The following is an 18,508-nucleotide window of genomic DNA, read 5'->3' on the forward strand; positions in this document are numbered from 1 at the left end:
ACAAATGTAATACATTTATCCAGTCATATTCACACTCTTCATGTAAGGGAACCACACATAAATGCAAGTTCTGAAAGGCACTGTGTCTGCAGTTTTTCTTAACTTGATGTCATTCATGATGCAAACAGTGCTGAATATCTGATTCAGCAGCAAACTGTTCTTATTCCTTTGAACATGCTCATAGATGTTAGATCTTAATGTCAGTGCATACTGATCAATGCACAATCCTGGGTCCATGACTATATCATGACCTATGGGGTTCAGGCCTATGGTACGCATAAGCCCTTAGGGCTTGCGTCTTACAGAGGCCTCAGCTTATGCTCGTGCTTTCATATGGTTAGTTGTAACCCATAGTGACAATGATATCTGATTAGCAATGTTCTCACATTATCTGTTGTTTAGGCTCCATGTTCCTGGACATCATAAACTTCCTTGGGGGCCCTTGTCCACCTAAATCTCTATTTCATCCAATCCTCTCCCTCTATTGTCTTGTCGCATGATCACGCGATGGTCATGCCATTTGTGTGTATATAAACTCTGCTATTCTGATTAATAAAGGGGAGAGACTTTCTGAGTACAGACACTGTCTCTGTGGTCATTTGAGTTTCCCCCCAGCTGGCTGGACTCTTAGAAGGATGGAGGGCTTCTGGCTAAGTTCACAGCTTTGGTATTGAGGTCGAACCCTAGAACCTAAAACACAATCAAATGGTTCTAACAATAGATATAAAAACATGTATAAATTAAACTGGCTTTCGGTACGAGGGGAGACAGGAGGTCTTTACCGCGCAGTCTTGAATAACCAACCGTTTTTAATACTAAATTTCTTCTTAAAATCCATTTATGCAGTTTTCACGAAGATTCTGACATTCACAGATGTTTTCTTATTTGGTATTTGTTCTTAAGCAAGAGCAGAATCTAGTCAAGAGTATAAAAATGAGAATAATTCTGCAGTTTAAGAACACGTCATGAATCTGACAGACTTTTTCTGAGGACCTTTCTCAAGAACATATTTAAGAAAAAACTTAGGAAGATATTGGTGAATGAGACCCATTGATAGTATTACCAATATATTGTGCATGAGATGGCCCTGAAGGACCACAACAGAGCAGTGAATCGATTAACCTCACTATTCAGTCTAAAACAAAATATGTATGACAGACAGCACAGTCTATTTGAAAGCGTTTATGGACGTCAGTGGAAGCACTTCATATAGAACCCTACTAAAGTAAGTCCTCAATGAGAGTTTATGGCAGATTCAAATACTCAAAGTTGTAATTCAGTAATGATCACATTTTATCAGACAATGGCCGTTTACAGTGTCATTCTGTGCTCCATTTGAGGGGCTTCACTGGGAGACTATTAGGCTATCATGAGCGCTTTTTACATATGAAAAATATCTCAACGTTTGCTGGACTGCAGGCTTTTATAAACAATTTTTGCTTCTCCCAAACAGGGGGGATCTTGTAACAAACTGCCAAACTGCCATCACAATGTGCATGACTGACAATATCTCAAACCTAAAATAGGCAGACTAACGTGATTTGGCAGGTTTTACTGGTGTTTTGGCATTGCCAGTCGGAAAATATTGTGAATAAATTGTAACTAAACTGTTAACATAGCTTTTGTCAGTATGTACATTAGTAGCTAAAACTGCCCTTTTTCTCTTTATTTTTTAAGGATTAGGTACAAAACAGACATACTACCATTCAAAGGTTTGGAATCGATTTTTGTCAATAAAATAACACTCATTTGGTCACAGATTAATGTATAAAATGATTCTAATATGCTAGTGCTATGCACCTTCACAGGTTTAAAATGATTCGTTTTAAACCAAAAATCTGGAAAAAAGAAGAAATCCACCAAAAATGATCAACAGAGCTGTAGACTGTGAAATCTCTGTAGCATAAAGAGAATACTTATAGTGAATTAAAATATCCAGAACTCGTCAGACCTCAAAGATGATGATTTAATATTGAACCAGATAAGTTGACTGAAAATAACTAGAACTTGTTTATCATTTTATAATTTCTTATAATTCCTTTTAAAATATTTAAAATACTGAATAAAACATCTAAAACATATTTTGGTGTCTATTTTATAATATTGGGGCATCCATGACAGGTTCTGTGGTTATGAGAAGCTTAGGGTGTGTGGCAAAGTGGTCCTATATTCATGGTTAAAAAGGTCAGTTTAGAATGCTGAGAATGATCCACCACGCAAATAGTACCTGCTCTGTGAGTGTCAATAGGGGTCATGAAAACTGAAGAACAAGGTAAAATGGGGATAATAAAGTGTGCAGAGAAACAGCTGGACTACAGTCTGTAATTGTAAAACTACAAAGTGTACCAATATAGTAAGTGGAGCTGATAAAATAGATAAGGATGTGCCTGATCGGTGTATGTATACAGTACAGTGAAAAATTTAGAGACCACCCTTCCCCTATTTCTTAAAATGGCCATCAAGTTGTTTTTTCAGCTTTAAGCAAAAAAGGAAACATGTTTAACATAAAATTACACAGAACCCTCAACAACTTAATAATAACACAATTTTGAGTATTTAATGTGTTTATTGTGTCTCTCCTTTCATTGCAGCTCCTACTACATTCAAGTTTTCATTCTACCTTTTCACTTTTTCAAATAAACCTGCAGTGATATTTTTTGCAATATTTTATATGTTGGATATAATACATTTTCAAAATATTATATTTTTTTAGGTCGGCAGCACGTTCTACTTCTCACAATCCAAGCACACCAGGCACATTCAGTGATGTTGAGGTCTGAACTCCGGGGTGACCAGTCCCTTGTTCTGCAAACACAAGTAGCTTCTTTGCCTTGTTTACAAACTTTCGTTTTTTGTCTACTTCTTTTTTCAGCTACTTTCAGAACTGTAGCATTGAGTTGTGAATAATTTGAATGAATAACTTGTTCTTAATAGGCATTTTGACTGGACATTAAATAAATGAAAGGTAGTCTCTGACCTCTGCACAGTACTGTCCAAACGAAAACAAGTATCTCCAAAATAGTAACTTCACCGAAGTAGACAAAAACACTCTTGCCTTGACTTACATTGGAATGTAAAAAGATTTTATTCCAAGTGCCTTTAGAGCTTTTCTGTTGGCACATTCATCATGAAATTATTACACAACATAAAAAGAACAGCTGGTGTGTTGAAATGATGTAAAAAACAAAAAAATGCACAAAAATGGAGATACATGGTTTTCAATGGACAACGACGATATGTAAGTTTGTGCAATAGTGTAGGATTGTGCGTGTTTCTCACCCCTTCCACATGCCCCAGGGTGAGACCATCCAGGTATCTCTCAGCCACTTCAAGCAAAGCATCTCGTGGCCACTCAGAAAACCAGTCTAAAGTGGTGCAGTTGACCAGTGCTGGGTACTGACGAATACGATTCCTAGAAACAAACACAAACAGAGTGAAAAGGTAGAGTTAGCATAACACTGCATACTACTCATGCTGCATACCTTATGGATGACGAATGCCACATTCGTCAGGCACAATGTTTTATACAGCCATTGGGCCACATTTTCTACTACTACTATTAAGGTGGGCTCCCTTACACAGACAGCATATATACTCATAAGCTCCACTGCTCCACTCACAGATCATCAGGTGGGCGTATGCTGATTTGTCAGGGACAATTATGCTGCCCTTTGGGCCAATCGTGGCCATTAAAGCACTACCATGGCAATAAATCCACCAATTATGAGTAAGGCCAATCAGAGTGAGCCCACAGTCTGATTCAGCTGCTTTAATTAGATATGGCCCAAGGGTCACCTGACACGTGGCATCTCGTTCCACTGACAAGAGATACAAAGGGCTGATTAGAGAACAATTTGCAGGCATATTTGTATGCTCCTCAAACTATCAGATGCACAATCACAGTTAGAGAGAGAGAAAGAGAGAGAGAGCATGCGAGAAAAAGTGAGAGAGACAGACAAAGAGAGAGCTTCTGATGAAGACAAAACCCAGGTTAAGACAGTAAGTAGTGAGGAGATCAGAATGGAAGGTCATGGCACTCAGACTGACTATTGATGTAGATCTCAGGGTGACAGGTGAGCTTGGAGTTGTTCTATGGCTGGCTCAGTAAATTGCTTTCACTTTGTGAGAGGCTAGCTCTACCAGTCTCAGAGGAACTGAATGTCTGTGTGTGGAGTGAGTTTTTGCACTGTGAAATTCTGTAACAAATGAAATAATAAGATGGCCAGAGGGCTCTCTCCAAATTCTCTCTAAATTTAGCTTTCAGTGGCTGAACTATAGCCATGACCAAACTCTCAACTGCACAAAACATTTTTGCTACTATCATCATTGCAGGTGAGCTCTGCGTTGTTTTAGATGCTTTTCAGTAAGCACTAAGCTAATTAGCACACGCTGACAAAATGTAGTCCATTTAGTCATAAAGCTCATAAAAAGTACACTGCTTTCTTTTGAATTTTGAATTTTCTCACTGTTAACTGTCTCTACTTTTCAAAGAAATTAAGAATGATTAGCTGCAAAGGTTATTTAAACCTACAGAGAGGTGGGCAATATGATAAAATATGTGATACTTCATGTGATTTTTTCAATGCACAGCATGCATTGTGACAGATTTAATAAGCTGGCACAGACAAAAGCAAGACAGACACATTTAAAAATACTTTCCAACACTATAAATACAATTATTTAGTATTTCACTGCAGTGTTTCAAGTACTAATGAGATTCATGACATACTCTGAAAAGCATGCTATGACATAATGTGACCTAATATATCACAATGACAAGTATCATCATATTGCTCACTCCTATTAGTGTCCTAGGTTCTAATGAAGAGTAACATTGCACATGTTGAAAATACCTTGTGGTTTAAAAGAATAGTTCACATAAAAAATCTTATTTACATAGTTTTTCCACTCATCCCAGATCTACTCAATAGCCAGGACAAGTCTGGAGTCCAAATTTAGCTTTTTTGTTTATCGGTGGACCTACAAGGCTAAATGTGCTAATCAACACTACAAGTCAATCAGCAACCAAATCTTTCCTGTAAATACATCCCCAAAACTTCCCTCAACCCTGGATGTAGTGTGGCAACTCTGGATTCTGATCATTTTAGTTTATGGGTTGGCTGAACGCCTAGTCAGGTGCTGGTGAAGGGTCTGAAGTACCTGAAGGGGTCTCCTACTGGACTCATGCACAGCACTATGTGAAGGTTGTTTCTCACACGCTCTATCAGGTAGTTAAACATGGCATCTGCTGTCTCCAGAACATTGTCCTTCCTGGCACAGTCAGAGAGAGCACTCTGGACCTGCCCAAATGAAATATAACAGCACTGTCAAAGATCACATACACACACTAGCACACTCACGTTCCTAATCAGTTGTAGACAGACCTCTTCAAACTCATCCGACTTGTAGAGGTTTGGAACCTCTCCTGAGCTGAGGATGTTGTTGATGTCCTCCAAGAAGGACTCATCTACAATCTGAGTGTCATTAAACAGGAAAACAGTGGGCTTGTTGTCCACTCCAGTCAGCCTGTACAACTTCTTAATGTCTGCATGAGAAAGAGCAACACTGATGCTGTTAAAAAAGAACATTCATTAACTCCAAGTTATGCAAAGAGTTTTTTGTACTCTTCATAACATTTGTTGACTTTAAAGGTCAACTTCATCAGTAAAACAGACAGAAATGTAACTGCACCACGCTGAAACACCTTTAGCTCATTTATCATACACAAATGATCAATACAAACAGGTACTCACAGGAAAGTGATAATTATTTTAAGGATTTGTCTTTATGGAAAAATATTTCACAATAATACAATGCAATTTTTAGCTTCTCTGAAGTTTGCCAACATTTTGAAGGAAGAACAGGAGGAAATCTAAAGGTGGTAAAATTAAAAATGAATGAAATAAGACAGTGGCAAACTGGCTGATATCCAACCAGCTACATGTTAAAACAAAATAATGCTATTAGTACACACTGCTTGCTGTTTATAGGCTCTCTGTAATTAAAAAGAAAGAAAGAGTTAGACTTGCTCTGTTAATTTTACTTTATTATCATATATTGTCACTGTCTAAAGAAAAACATGTAACTCCAAAACAGTAACTTTCCAGAAGAAAAACATTCTTAACTTTTAATAGAAGCTATTGTAATCATTTTATTTCAGTAATTCTGGAGCATTTAGTTTGGTCATTTCATCATCATTCATAATCAATCAACAAACCTCTATATGGAAAAACATAGAAATTATATAAAATCTTTCTTTTTAAGAGTTATCTTTAAGTAGTTAAAACAAAACCATCACAACTTTGTTGTTGCCATGTTGGGTGTTTTGGTTTATAAAATTCAAAAGTTCCTCACCACATTTGATGCTATTGGGTTTTGTGTATCAGGCTGAATGTTTGTTGGCAGTAAATGACTGAATAATAGTAGCAAAACGAACAGGTAAAGACACACAAAAAATTATTTACTGTGTTGCATTTTGCTCATATTTTTTTTATCTCTAAGTTTTTATTTTTTAATTTTTTATCTAAGTCTAGAGTCCAAGGACTAGTCCCAGTAAATTTAAGATTCGGAAAGCGTGCCACCTTAACTTGCCAACTCAAATTCCCATGTTTGCAATAATGATAACATATCATTATATTGCTCGTTCCTAACTGTTATTTTCATGGCACAGTAGAATAGTTTTGTGATCTGGATAAAATACAGATTCTTACCCTCTCTGAACTCCTGCTTACGATACTGCTTGGTGACCTCCACTTGAAAGATCTGGTATTCGCAGATGTAGGCGGCGAGCCTGGAGAGACTCTGCCTACCAGAACCACCAATCCCCACCAAAAGCATATTACCCCTCGGCTGACTGATCACACGCACCACCCGTGTCACTGAAAGATCAGATATTAATACACTCACACATGCAATAGGCCGAACATGCTAACACAGATAATTACTGCAAAACCACAATAACTCATTAACATACAGCCATGCTCAACATGTCACTGTGACTAACTTCATAATAAATCAGTACCACATAGTAGAGCACTGTTTCACTAAGTTAAGTGCATGTGATTTGCTTAATTGTATGCACTGAGCTATGTGATGTGTCTGTTATATTATGGTGTCTGGTACGCAGCTTATATCAGTAGCTTGCTGTGTGTGTTGTGGGACAGGATGCATAATTGTTAACCCTCCTATGGGTCGTTGTAATGTAATTGCATCTTCTATAGTGGGAAGAAGTAATTATTCATGGTAACATGGGACTCTAAGCTCATTTTGCACACTGGAGTGTAGGAGTTCCAGTGTAGCCTGGCTGCATACTGTTGTAGTCTTAGCCTAAATGATTATAGAATTGGGGATTTGTGATTTTGTTTGTACTTTAGAAGCTGTGTTCGTTGCGCAGAAAATGACACAATTAGCACTTTTTCAAATACAGAAGTTTCAGTGTAATTGAACATATTGCTTAAGCTGCAAAGTAAGCAGGCATTGGACTGTGGGATATCTCTGCCACTGTGTGCTGGCTAATGGGAATTGTAACGCAGCTGTGAGCTGACCATGCTCAATAGCATCTCTGAAGAGCACCAGGCTCATGGGGACAACTCCAGGTGTGAGATTGTAGTCCTCCAACTGAGACTCCATAAAGCCTTTCAGAGTCTTGAAGTCCAGCAAGTCCTCATAGACATGTGGCTCCTTCAGGAAGTCCCCTATAAACAAAAGAAAAAACAACTAAAACAGAACTAAGACTACCTTTGCACAGTCAAAGATTTCAAAAACTTAAATATAAATAAAATAATAATAATAACAAAACAGGTGCTGTATCTAAAATAACTTTTGTTTGCTCAGTGGATACAATAGTAACTTTCATACACAGTACTGTGTAAAAGTCTTAAGCAGTAAGTATGTTTTCTATAAAGCACTAGATGAAATTAGAATATGTACAATAAACATAAATGCAATAAAGCTTTTTTTGTTTTTAAAAACTTTATTAACATGTTCGTTAGAAAGGACTGAGGTAAGGTTAGGTTTCCTCAGTCCTCAGTTAGGGCTTCCTCGAGGAGAAGTTTGGAAATGGTTAAGGTAACATATCATACATCAAAATGTGCTGTTTATTTCTTTATTTTCAAGAAATAAATGCTTACTACAGAGATAACTAGCTTTACATATTTTCTCAGATCCCTAAGACTTTTGCACAGTACTATACACTCAAGAAATATAAAAATGATGAAAACATTCATTCATGCATTGCTCTCCTAAGTAGAGTAAATGCATACCAAATATAGGAGGCTGTTTGTTGGGACAGATGCTATGGTAGGTGAGATCAAACACAGAGCCCAGTTTCTCAGCTAACAGTGCTACAAATGCCTCCATATCAGCGTGGTCCACCAGCCGGTCTGAGAACACCCTTCACATACACAAACAGAAGTCAGCCTAGTGTTCAAATATGGTATGTGTGTATGTGTGTCTTTCTGACCTAACTACCTGAAGCACTCATGAATCCAAAGGCGTGTGATGCTCTGTTTGGTGTCATGGAAGTCCCTGTGAGATCGTAGCAGGCCTTGGAACACCTGCAGAAGGAGGGAGAAATAAAAAATGAGAATGATACAAAGGGTTTCACAGGAGTAGACCACAGGACCACGATATATCTTGATCAGAGGTGAAACCTGATTAACCAAAGTGACCATAAAGGGCTCACAGGAATAGGCTCAAAATTTTTAAAGCTATTTCGGTTATATGAAATAGTAATGAGATGTGAGTGTGTATATATATATGAGCGTGTGTGTAGAGTGTGAGTACTTCACCTTAGAGATGTCTCTGAGGTTGAATAGGTAGTGTATTTTGGCAGGAGTGGGCAAAAAGCGGGTGGTGATGGCATAGTACAGCTCCAGCGTGGCTTGTGTCAGAACACTTCCTATGGGCTTCACCTCCTCCTCAAATTCCTGAAGCTTCTGGTTTATCATTGTACCATAGATACGCTTAATCTGAGACTCCTACAGAAAAGGCGGTTGTGGTGGCAGGGTTTGGGGGGGGGCGTGATGGGGGGATGGATGGGGGGGCATAAAATAAAAAAAATAAGGTTACCAGAGAAAACAGAGTAACTATAAAAAAAAGAAAATGAATACTGCAAACTTGTATCTACACTTATTGGGCATTTTATCAGGTACAACTACCACATACGTGCATATAATTACTGACTCTATTTTTTGCCAAAGAACTTGTCGTCTACCCTCAGCTATGACTAAAATGAATTGACAAATAATTGTTCTAAGTGTATTTTTATTCTTGTCACAAATGACTCATGTCATTTGACTGATGTCACAAAATTGCACTTCATTTTATTTTCAATTTTGGCACAGATATTTGCACAGATGTTTGGAAAAAGAAATGGCAAAAAGAACTTTTACACTTTATTTTTATTTTAATTTCTTTTTTGGCTGCATTTGCCTCCCATAGCTGGATATTTTTGGCTGGTGACAGTGTTTTGAAACCTCAGCATCTTTACTTTGAGGAAGAGCATACATACTAACACAGCAAGCTGTATTGATTAAATTGGATGAATCTGGATAAGTGCATCAGCCAAATGTATAAATGTAAATGTGTAAACACCTCTACTACACCACTGTCATTGCTGTGTTGAGCTATTTGACACCGTTGCTGGTTAGGAGTCGCCTAAATATGGTACCTTTCCATCAACAGACAGAGTAGAGGGTGGCTGATAAATTATGCATAGAAACATATGGGCTTCAGTAAGTAATTGAGGAGTTTTATTCCAAAATGCTGTATATCCATTTATAACAATTTTGGATATAATGAGCTTCTGAACATAAAAAGCAACTGACATTTAAAGGAAAACATATTTTTATTTCTGTAATAAAGGTGATAAAGGTGGTATTAATCATACTAAAACACTGATATTTTTTGTATGTGCAAAGCCCACTCCAATCAATGACTATTATGACAAAAATATATTTCTTGAAAGTGGTCTATAATGTATTTTGGAATGAAATCCTTGAATTGTAAACCTACAAAATGCACATGCTGTATATAGTTTGTGTACCTGATAGAAAAGGCCAATAGGTGTAGGTTCAAGGCAACACCTAATAAACTGGTAATGGAGGGAGGTGAGAAGGTGAAAGAGGGACAGAAATGAGAAGACTGTACATAAAGATTAAAAAAAAAGCTATAAGAGACAGAAAGCAAAAGAACTGACATAAGAAAGCAAAAGAGTAACATAGAAAAAACAAACTATATGATAGCAACAGATCACAGCAAGCCAGAGGGACAAACTGGAGATGTGTAGATGGAAACACGTGTGAAACAGAATATGTTGTTTGGGGTGGGAGTGGGGGGTTAGGGCAGACTGAAAGAGCATGCAGATTACAGGAGGAAAATCAGCACTGAGCAGCAATCAGCAGGGCAGCAGGCTTTTTACGCATTCTGCCAAATCAGAGAGCCTCCAGTGTTGTACTCTTAACATTATCATCATCTTCATTGTAATTCTGCCAGAGCAAGGGACATGGAGAATGATAATGAGAAGAACATAAGATATCAACAAAGGAGCAGCTGAGAATAGGACACTAGGATTCAATCACGATACATATATCATATATTAATACATTTTCTGTTGGGATTAATGGGTGAAATGTGCATAGTTTTTTGGATGAACAAGAGCAAGTTATTTGTGTTGTGAACAGACATTGAATGGTTGGTTTCTCAGAGGCCCAGGATGAAGCTCCATACTGTGGCCCACTCACCGTAGGGAAAGTCATGTTGATGAGATTGAAGCGGCTCTGCAGGCGACCTGATATGTAAGTCCTCCCTCCACCAGGAGGCCCCATGGAAGCAAGCAGAAACATGTCCTAAGACAGTAGGGTAAAAGACAGCAGAGGGAGTCAGGAAATGTATTTTATAAAAAATAATCTCCCACCCAAATATGTAAGGCTCTCAGCCAAATTACGCTTTTCTTGTACTCCAGCATCAAAATCATCTAAGTAATTAACAAATGAATGAACAAACTACATACATTGCAGTCATTTCTTTGTCAAAAGGTGCAGCTTTAGAGGCAAATAAATGAACAATGATACTGCATAACACTCATAGCCACGCACAGTCGTCAGGCCCCATTTCATATGTGCACTGCCTTTCTTTCTTTAGATGTGCAGTACTGTGCTAAAGTCAGAGACTACTGTTAATTTATTAAATTCCCCAATCAAAATAGCCACTGAGTACATAAAGTAGGTTTTTCACTTTTCAAAGTCAAGAAGGCTCAACAACTAAATGCATATCAACAAATATATATAATTTTTTCAGTATTTAGTATATACCTCCTCTTTCTTTATTACAACTTCTGTTCCTTTTAAGAGACTTGCTTTCAATTCTCAACAAAATCTAGAAAGTTGGTTGCATTTTCTGCTTCTCATGATTCCAGTTATTGCAAACACATTCAGCAATGTTGAGTTCTGAACTGGGTGGATAGTCAATTGATCTGTGAACAAACACCAGCACCTTTGCTCCGTAACAGATTCTTGACAGCTACTCATCCTTTCAGACCCATAGCATTGAGTTGTCTTTTCACGATGGAAAGATAAACAGCAATAGCTGTGGATTGTTCTTCAGATCTGAAACAAGCGTGAAGCTTGATTTTCTTCATTGGAGTTTCATATTCTCTGTATCTTTTATATCATTTTTTGAACTCCAGTTTTGGAAAATCCAGTTTTTTCACTCATTCCCTTGACTTGCTGCTTCGTTATGCAATAGGATTATTTTGCATCTAACCTCCTCTGAATAATTAATAACTTGTACTTAATGGCCGCCTTGAAAGAAAAGTAAGTGAATGAAGGGTGTTCTCTGACTTCTGCATGGTTACATGTACAGTACATACAAACAAAGACACAGCCTATATCCTCTTACCTTGACACACTTCAGGGTCTGCTTCTGCCGGTCATACCAGAAGCCATAATCAATCCAGAGTCGAAGTAGCTCTAGAGGAGGCTGAGAGCCAAAGTCATCCACGGCAGGCATGTTCAGATCATCCAGAAAAGTTACCATGCTCTTCCCTCCAATCGGCACATACACACCTTTTGTGCGCTTCTCCACTCTAGACTCTATAATCGCCTGCACATTGTTTGAGGTGGTCTAAGATGTAAGTGACGTAAGATAAAAAACAGGAAAAAGTGGAAAAGGAGCAAGACAAAAAACAGAGAAACAAAGCATAAGCATAGGGTTTATAATAATGATGAAGGATGATGATAGCTCATATTGACGATGACAGCAGTGATGATAGTGAGTGCTTTGAGCATGCAGGCTGCAGTAAGTACTGTTCATTTCAGCTCAGGCTGAAAACAGCAGCTGACTCAGCTAATTGCAGCTCCTGGAGTGGAGCGCGGTAATAGGTGATTGAGTGTGGAGCAGTCCAATTTGACATACACTACTCTTCAAAACTACAGGTCCATCTCTGAGTCAACACGACACAGGTCAAAGCTGTCATCAGACAGGAAGAATACATGGTACATAGTAGGTCTTGAGGCCACAAATTAGCATATTTGCTACTTGGTATATTAATCATCATTAATTTACAATAACATAGATAAATATTATGGACACCAAAGAATATTCTGGTTGTACTATTCAACATTTAAATATTGAATTTTATAATAATAATATAATAATAATAAATAATAATATACTGTATCTATGTGCATTATTTTACAATAAGCTATCTGCCTCAAGATTTCATCATTACTTTTGAAACATGAGGCATTCTTGATTCATTTTATTATAAATTCATTTATAATGTTAATCAGATTTCCTAGCCAATTTACAATTATCTACAGCTCTGTTCATCATTCTGGACACATCTAAAATGTCTTCCCAGCTTCCTCCAGAACTCAGGTATAAATTTCTGTGTTACTGTATGTGTGGCAGAACTCAGGCATGGATATCTGTGTTACTGTATGTTTGGTAGAACTCAGGCATAGATGTCCGTGTCATCCTATAAGTGTGCTTGAACTCAGGTATGGATTTTTGTGCTATTGTATGTGTGTTCGAACTCAGGTATGAATGTCTATGTTACCCTATAAGTGTGCTAGAACTCAGGTATGGATGTCTGTGTTAGTGTAAAAGTGTGCCAGAGCTCAGGTATAAATGTCTGTATTGCTGTACAAGTATGGTAGAACAAGTCTTGCTTTAAATGGTCAGTTACTGTGTAACTATGAGCTATATATATATATTGGCCAACAAAGCCTGATTCTGATTCTTTGCTGCTCTGGATAAGAAAATCTGACAATGCCATAAATGCAAATGCTGCAATTTTAAGCTCAACTGTTCCCGAACACTCAAAGTGCTAAACTGTAAGTAGAGAATTAGTAATTAGAGTCTGTAATTCTACATTCAGTTACTTACTGGGAGATAAAAGGATGAGTGAGTGATGAATGAGTGTGAATGGTAGGCCAATCTTAGGGCAGAGTTCTGAAATATATAGCGAATGCCAGCTGATACCTGAGAGGACATATTGATGATGAGCATGGTCCATTTGGCTGAGTCCAGCCCCTGTAGGACACTTTGAGCCACAGACGTCTTCCCTGTGCCCACAGGTCCGGTCAGTAACACTGGGTACTGGCCACAGACCAGAGACTTCACCAGGAAATTATACCGCACCGTATCCACAGTAGGAACCATGATCTTATAAAACGGAGCACTGTAAGAGATAGGAACAAGTAAAATTAAATAGCTTCAATTATCAGCCCTACCTGACTAGTTCTTATTGAAGCTCCACTCCATATAATAGATTTTACAACAAATTAATAATTGTTATTTTATATACAGTAGTATTCAACATACAGTGTAATGAAAAGTACAAACACCTTTCTCATTACCCATATTATTACATATTTGTCACAGTGAGTGGTTTAAGATCTTTTCACAAAATGTAATATTTGATAAAGGCAACCTGAGTAAACACATTTTAGATATTTTAAATTAAATTATTAAATGTTTTAACATCAAAATCACTCACATGACAAAATAATTACCTCCTTAGCTGCTCGAGCAACCAATTAAGCAAATCTAAGGAGATAATGAAATTCAGTCAACTCAGCACAGCCTGGCTTGATTACTGCCAGCTCTGTTGAATCTACACTTGACATTAACATCCAATCACTATGATCTGATTGTGGTCACCATTTAGCAAGACACAGGCAAGTTTGAACTTGCCCTTTTCAAATGTAGCTTCTGTATTCAGATATCGATCCCATGTAAATTCCCTGGATAACACTTACATTTTTAAATCAGGCTGGTGTGGTGCCAGTGCAGACTAGGTGTAGCCTATAGTGTGTTAAATGCTTTATATAATAATGGTGCATAGCATTCCAGGCAATTTAAGTTACAAAGAAAGACAAGAAAGCAAGTTATGCACTTTTTGCTTAGCATTTATAACCAAAGCACAGCTAAAATACAAATACGTATTTGTTTGTGTACGGTCTGTGTACTATGTACAGTCAATCACAGGCAGTAAATGTCTTTGAAACTTCTGCCTTTGCAAGTCTATGTTTGTAAACACATGGAGACCCCTAAATGTAACAAAAGGGGCAGGAACAATGTTGAAAAGCATTGATGAAGCACATCTAATGGTAGAATGTTAACCTAGCCAAGCTGGCAGTATCGCATGAACACATAATCACAGATCTTCGCAATGCATGCTAGACTACCTTGAGATGGGGACAGCTATATCTGAATTGATCACAAATGTGGTTACACTTTTAAATGCATTTACGGATTCAAGACATATTTTAATGCCAAGTACGAAAAATTTAGACCGCACTCATATTGAACCGTAGCATCAGAGACAAGATGTCAAGATGTCATGTGAGAAGAGGAAAAAAACGAATTGAAATGTATAAGTCTGTAGTAAGGACTACAAGGGCATTTCTAACAATTTGGGACCACCGAACCACTGTGAAAGCCATTATCAACAAATGGAGAAGGAACAGCAGTGACTTTTTCTAGGTGTGGCCAGCTTGCCACAATTTCCCCTAGGGCTCAGGGACAACTCATCCAGGAAATCACAAAAGATCTCAGAAGAACATCCAAGGAAATGTAAGAATCTCTAGGCTCAGCTAAAGTTAGCATCCAAAGTAGGAACAAGACTAGGTAAAAGAGGGCTTAATGGGTCAGTAGCAGGGCGGATACCACTGCCAACCAACAGAAACATCAATGTTTGTCTCTCTTTGGCAAAGAAACCCCTAATCCTTTTGGAATAATGTCCTATGGACAGATGTGTCTGAGGTAGAACATTTAGGATGACATAAGTCCCGTTACCTTGGGCATTTCACAATACAAACATCATACCGACATTCAAGTGTGTTAGCAGTAGTATGATGGTGTGAGGAGACCTTCCTACCTCAGGGGGTTGCATGTCAATTAGTTAATTATAAAAGTAAATTAATTAATAAAAAAGAAACTATTAATTTAGCCAGAAAATCAAATGTAGAATGTTCGTAAGCGGAGGCTGGAATGTAACTGGGCTATGCAACAAGACAAAAACTCAAAACAGCCAAGTCCACATATCAGTGTCTTAATGAATGTCTTAAAGGGCCCACATCAAAGAAAAAAGTTAAGGCCATTTAGTTAAGTAAAATAATTTGATGTAGTATGTAATCATTATTAAGGTTTCAAAGCATATCATTCACTCGACAGTCCATACAGTCCATATATGAAAACTAAGCTGCAAAAACAGCTTGTTTGAAATTTATTGTTCTTGTGATGCCACAAAATCCAACTTACTTACATATATACGTCCATTCAGCCTTCAGCAGTTGTAAGTGCTTCAGCCTGGACTGCTTTTTAAATGAGGCACAATACATGACAATCAATCAGAACAGAGGCTGTTTACCAAACAGCCTGCTTAATTCTAAAGGATAAAGAGAGGTTGGGAAATGGCCTGCTAGCATAGGCCTAGCATATTAGGACAATCTGGTAACACTTTACTATAGGTAACATTCATAAGGTTACATGACAGTTACATAAGCTTTTCATGAGTACTGACATAAACCTAGATAAACATTTATAAAGACCTATTCCAACGAGCAGTAGATGCATAAATTCTGCTTTTTTTATTTCAATGTCAAGTTGACACAATACCTGTGCCAAGTGACAGGTTTATATGCTGACATTGAGTTATGTCATAACACTGTCTGGGGTAAAATGACAGCTGACTTTTTAGCGGCACTGTGTCCATTTAACAGTTCGTCTTCTGTTTCCTTTTTACATGCAAATCTTAAACTACTAAACAGAACATTTCAATCCTAACAAAATTTGTAACCCTAGTCATTATCAAATATGGCACAAAATGGCCTGAAACTATCCTTCTGTTGGGGTTGTTTTTCAATAAGAACTGAATATTGTGTTTGCTCATTTTACTCTAGAGCCAAAGAAACATGCACACCTCATTTCAGTGTTTTGACATTACCATTAGGATTCATTATAGACAGCAACATGAAACTTGCCAAAGGTCATAGGAAATGTACATACATCGGTCAGTACAGTGTCATGGTATTGCTACAGTGATTCATAAAGATAAAAATAAATATTGTAGTTCATTTGTACATGGCCACCACAGATCATTCTCACCACTGCAACGACACTGACACAGTGCTGTGTCTGATCCACTCACACCAGCGCAACATAGAATAACATGCAACCACCACGTCAGTATCACTGCAGCGCAGAGAGTGATCTACCACCCAAATAATACATGCACTGTGGTGGTCTTGCTTGACCTTCGAAGAACAAATGTTAAAGAAGGAGGGGGGGGCAAATTATACACAAAAAAAATATTCTTAAATCTTTAAGAATAAAATAAAAATTATGCTAACTTTATGTAAGGGGCAGAGAAATATACATAATTCTGCCATAACGGAGCATCAGTATGAAAACGTGGTCACACTTTATTTGGATGGTCCCCCATAGATGATTCCCCTACAGATACAAGACAGATAATTTACACATGTTCTGGTGATACCCAGTTGACCAACAATATTTCAGTTAGGGTTAGGTTTAGGAGTAGGTGTAGGTTTTGCCTTGAGTTTAGGGTTAGGATTAAGTTTAGGGTTGGGGTTAGATTTAACAGAATTTTTCACATGCAGCTTCAAGTTCAGTTGAATTTAATGGATATTTAGTTGAATGTTAGATAAAGACAAACTGAGCATCTACAAAGCATCTACAGGGGACCATCTAAATAAAGTGTTACCATAAATGTATAATGTAGATTTATGTCAGTGGTCACAAAAGGCATATGTAATTGTCATGCAGCCTTATGAACATGACCTGCAAGCGAACATTTTTTATATAACTAAACATTGAGCCTCATTCACCAATATCTTCCTAAGCTTTTTCTTAAATGTGTTTTTGAGAAAGGACCCAAGAAAATGTCTACGGCAGATGAACTAAACTGCAGCACTGCAGAATGTCAGAATCTTTATAGAACTTGTGTGGATTTTAAGAAGAAATTTGTTCTTAAGAACGTCTGGTGAATGAGGCCCAATGATTCCAAACTTTTGAATACCGTGCTTTATGCGACCATGAGGATGGAGCACTTCGTTTGGGTGGGGTGGAGCAACAAGTAGATGTGAATCCAAAAATAACAAAGAATTAGACAGGGAGAGTGAGTAGACAAGTGGGACAAGAGAGAGGGGTGAAAAAAGAGCAGGTGAAGAAAAGTCAGGAAAAATACAGAGGGTTGAGAGAGAGAGAAAGTACAGAGCGTTGAGAGACAGAAAAAGAAAGAAAGAAAGAGAGAAAGACAGTAAGAATGTGGGGGCGAAAACGGAAGAGATGGTGCTATGAGAAAATGGGTCTCTGAGAAAGTGGACTGAAGGAGAACAGGGCAATGGAGGTGAAAAAGTCTAGATTGCAAGACTGAAAATTGAAAGATATAATAAGACAGCAAGAATGAGTAGAGAGATAAAAAAAGACTCAGTTTAAAAAAAAAAAAAAAAAAAAAACAGACAGCGGACAAAGAGTTGGCCAGAGAGTGAAGAGCCAAAAAGGACAGAGGGCGATGAAGGGGAAGAGACAGAAAGACATGAAAAATGGGGGAGCAAGAGACATAAAGAGAGAGAGAGAGATAAAGATAGAGTGAGTGATAAAGAATAAGAAATAATGAAACAGAGTATATGAATAGAGCAGAAGGCTGGCCAGGTCCCAAGCTGAAAGGCCTCTAAGGGAGTGTGCGGGTGGTTGGCAGCGCACACACACATATACACAACGACACACACAGTACTCACTTGGAGGCATAGCGCCAGCCCTTGGGCAGCTTGTCCTCGAATGATGCCCAGGTTTTGTTCTTGATGTCCACGTAGTATTCATAAATGGTGTCCTGATAAGCCATATTACACAAAAGATAAAATGTGATTGCTGCAGGAATTGCAGGACTTGGTATACATACAATACAGTGAAAAATCTGTATTGACTGCGTAAATTAAGTGTGGCCTTCAGATCTGTATCAACCAAATCTTCAGTCCAA

At 37.8% G+C, this 18,508-nt stretch overlaps 1 protein-coding gene across 1 annotated transcript in view; it reads right to left on the minus strand.

Moving 5' to 3' along the window:
• Positions 1-18,508, minus strand: part of dnah2 (dynein, axonemal, heavy chain 2) — a 220,040-nt gene that overhangs the window by 47,401 nt on the left and 154,131 nt on the right. Inside the window, exons 48-59 of the mRNA XM_037533256.1 lie at positions 18,270-18,361; positions 13,486-13,684; positions 11,899-12,123; positions 10,743-10,847; positions 8,790-8,978; positions 8,470-8,555; positions 8,262-8,392; positions 7,545-7,694; positions 6,711-6,878; positions 5,385-5,545; positions 5,161-5,300; positions 3,280-3,412 (exon numbers count right to left, since the gene is read on the minus strand). Of these exons, the coding sequence (XP_037389153.1) occupies positions 3,280-3,412; positions 5,161-5,300; positions 5,385-5,545; positions 6,711-6,878; positions 7,545-7,694; positions 8,262-8,392; positions 8,470-8,555; positions 8,790-8,978; positions 10,743-10,847; positions 11,899-12,123; positions 13,486-13,684; positions 18,270-18,361 (1,779 nt within the window). The remainder of the gene's footprint in view (positions 1-3,279; positions 3,413-5,160; positions 5,301-5,384; positions 5,546-6,710; positions 6,879-7,544; positions 7,695-8,261; positions 8,393-8,469; positions 8,556-8,789; positions 8,979-10,742; positions 10,848-11,898; positions 12,124-13,485; positions 13,685-18,269; positions 18,362-18,508) is intronic.

Source organism: Pygocentrus nattereri, chromosome 2, assembly GCF_015220715.1.
Source record: "Pygocentrus nattereri isolate fPygNat1 chromosome 2, fPygNat1.pri, whole genome shotgun sequence".
Lineage (NCBI taxonomy): Eukaryota > Metazoa > Chordata > Actinopteri > Characiformes > Serrasalmidae > Pygocentrus > Pygocentrus nattereri.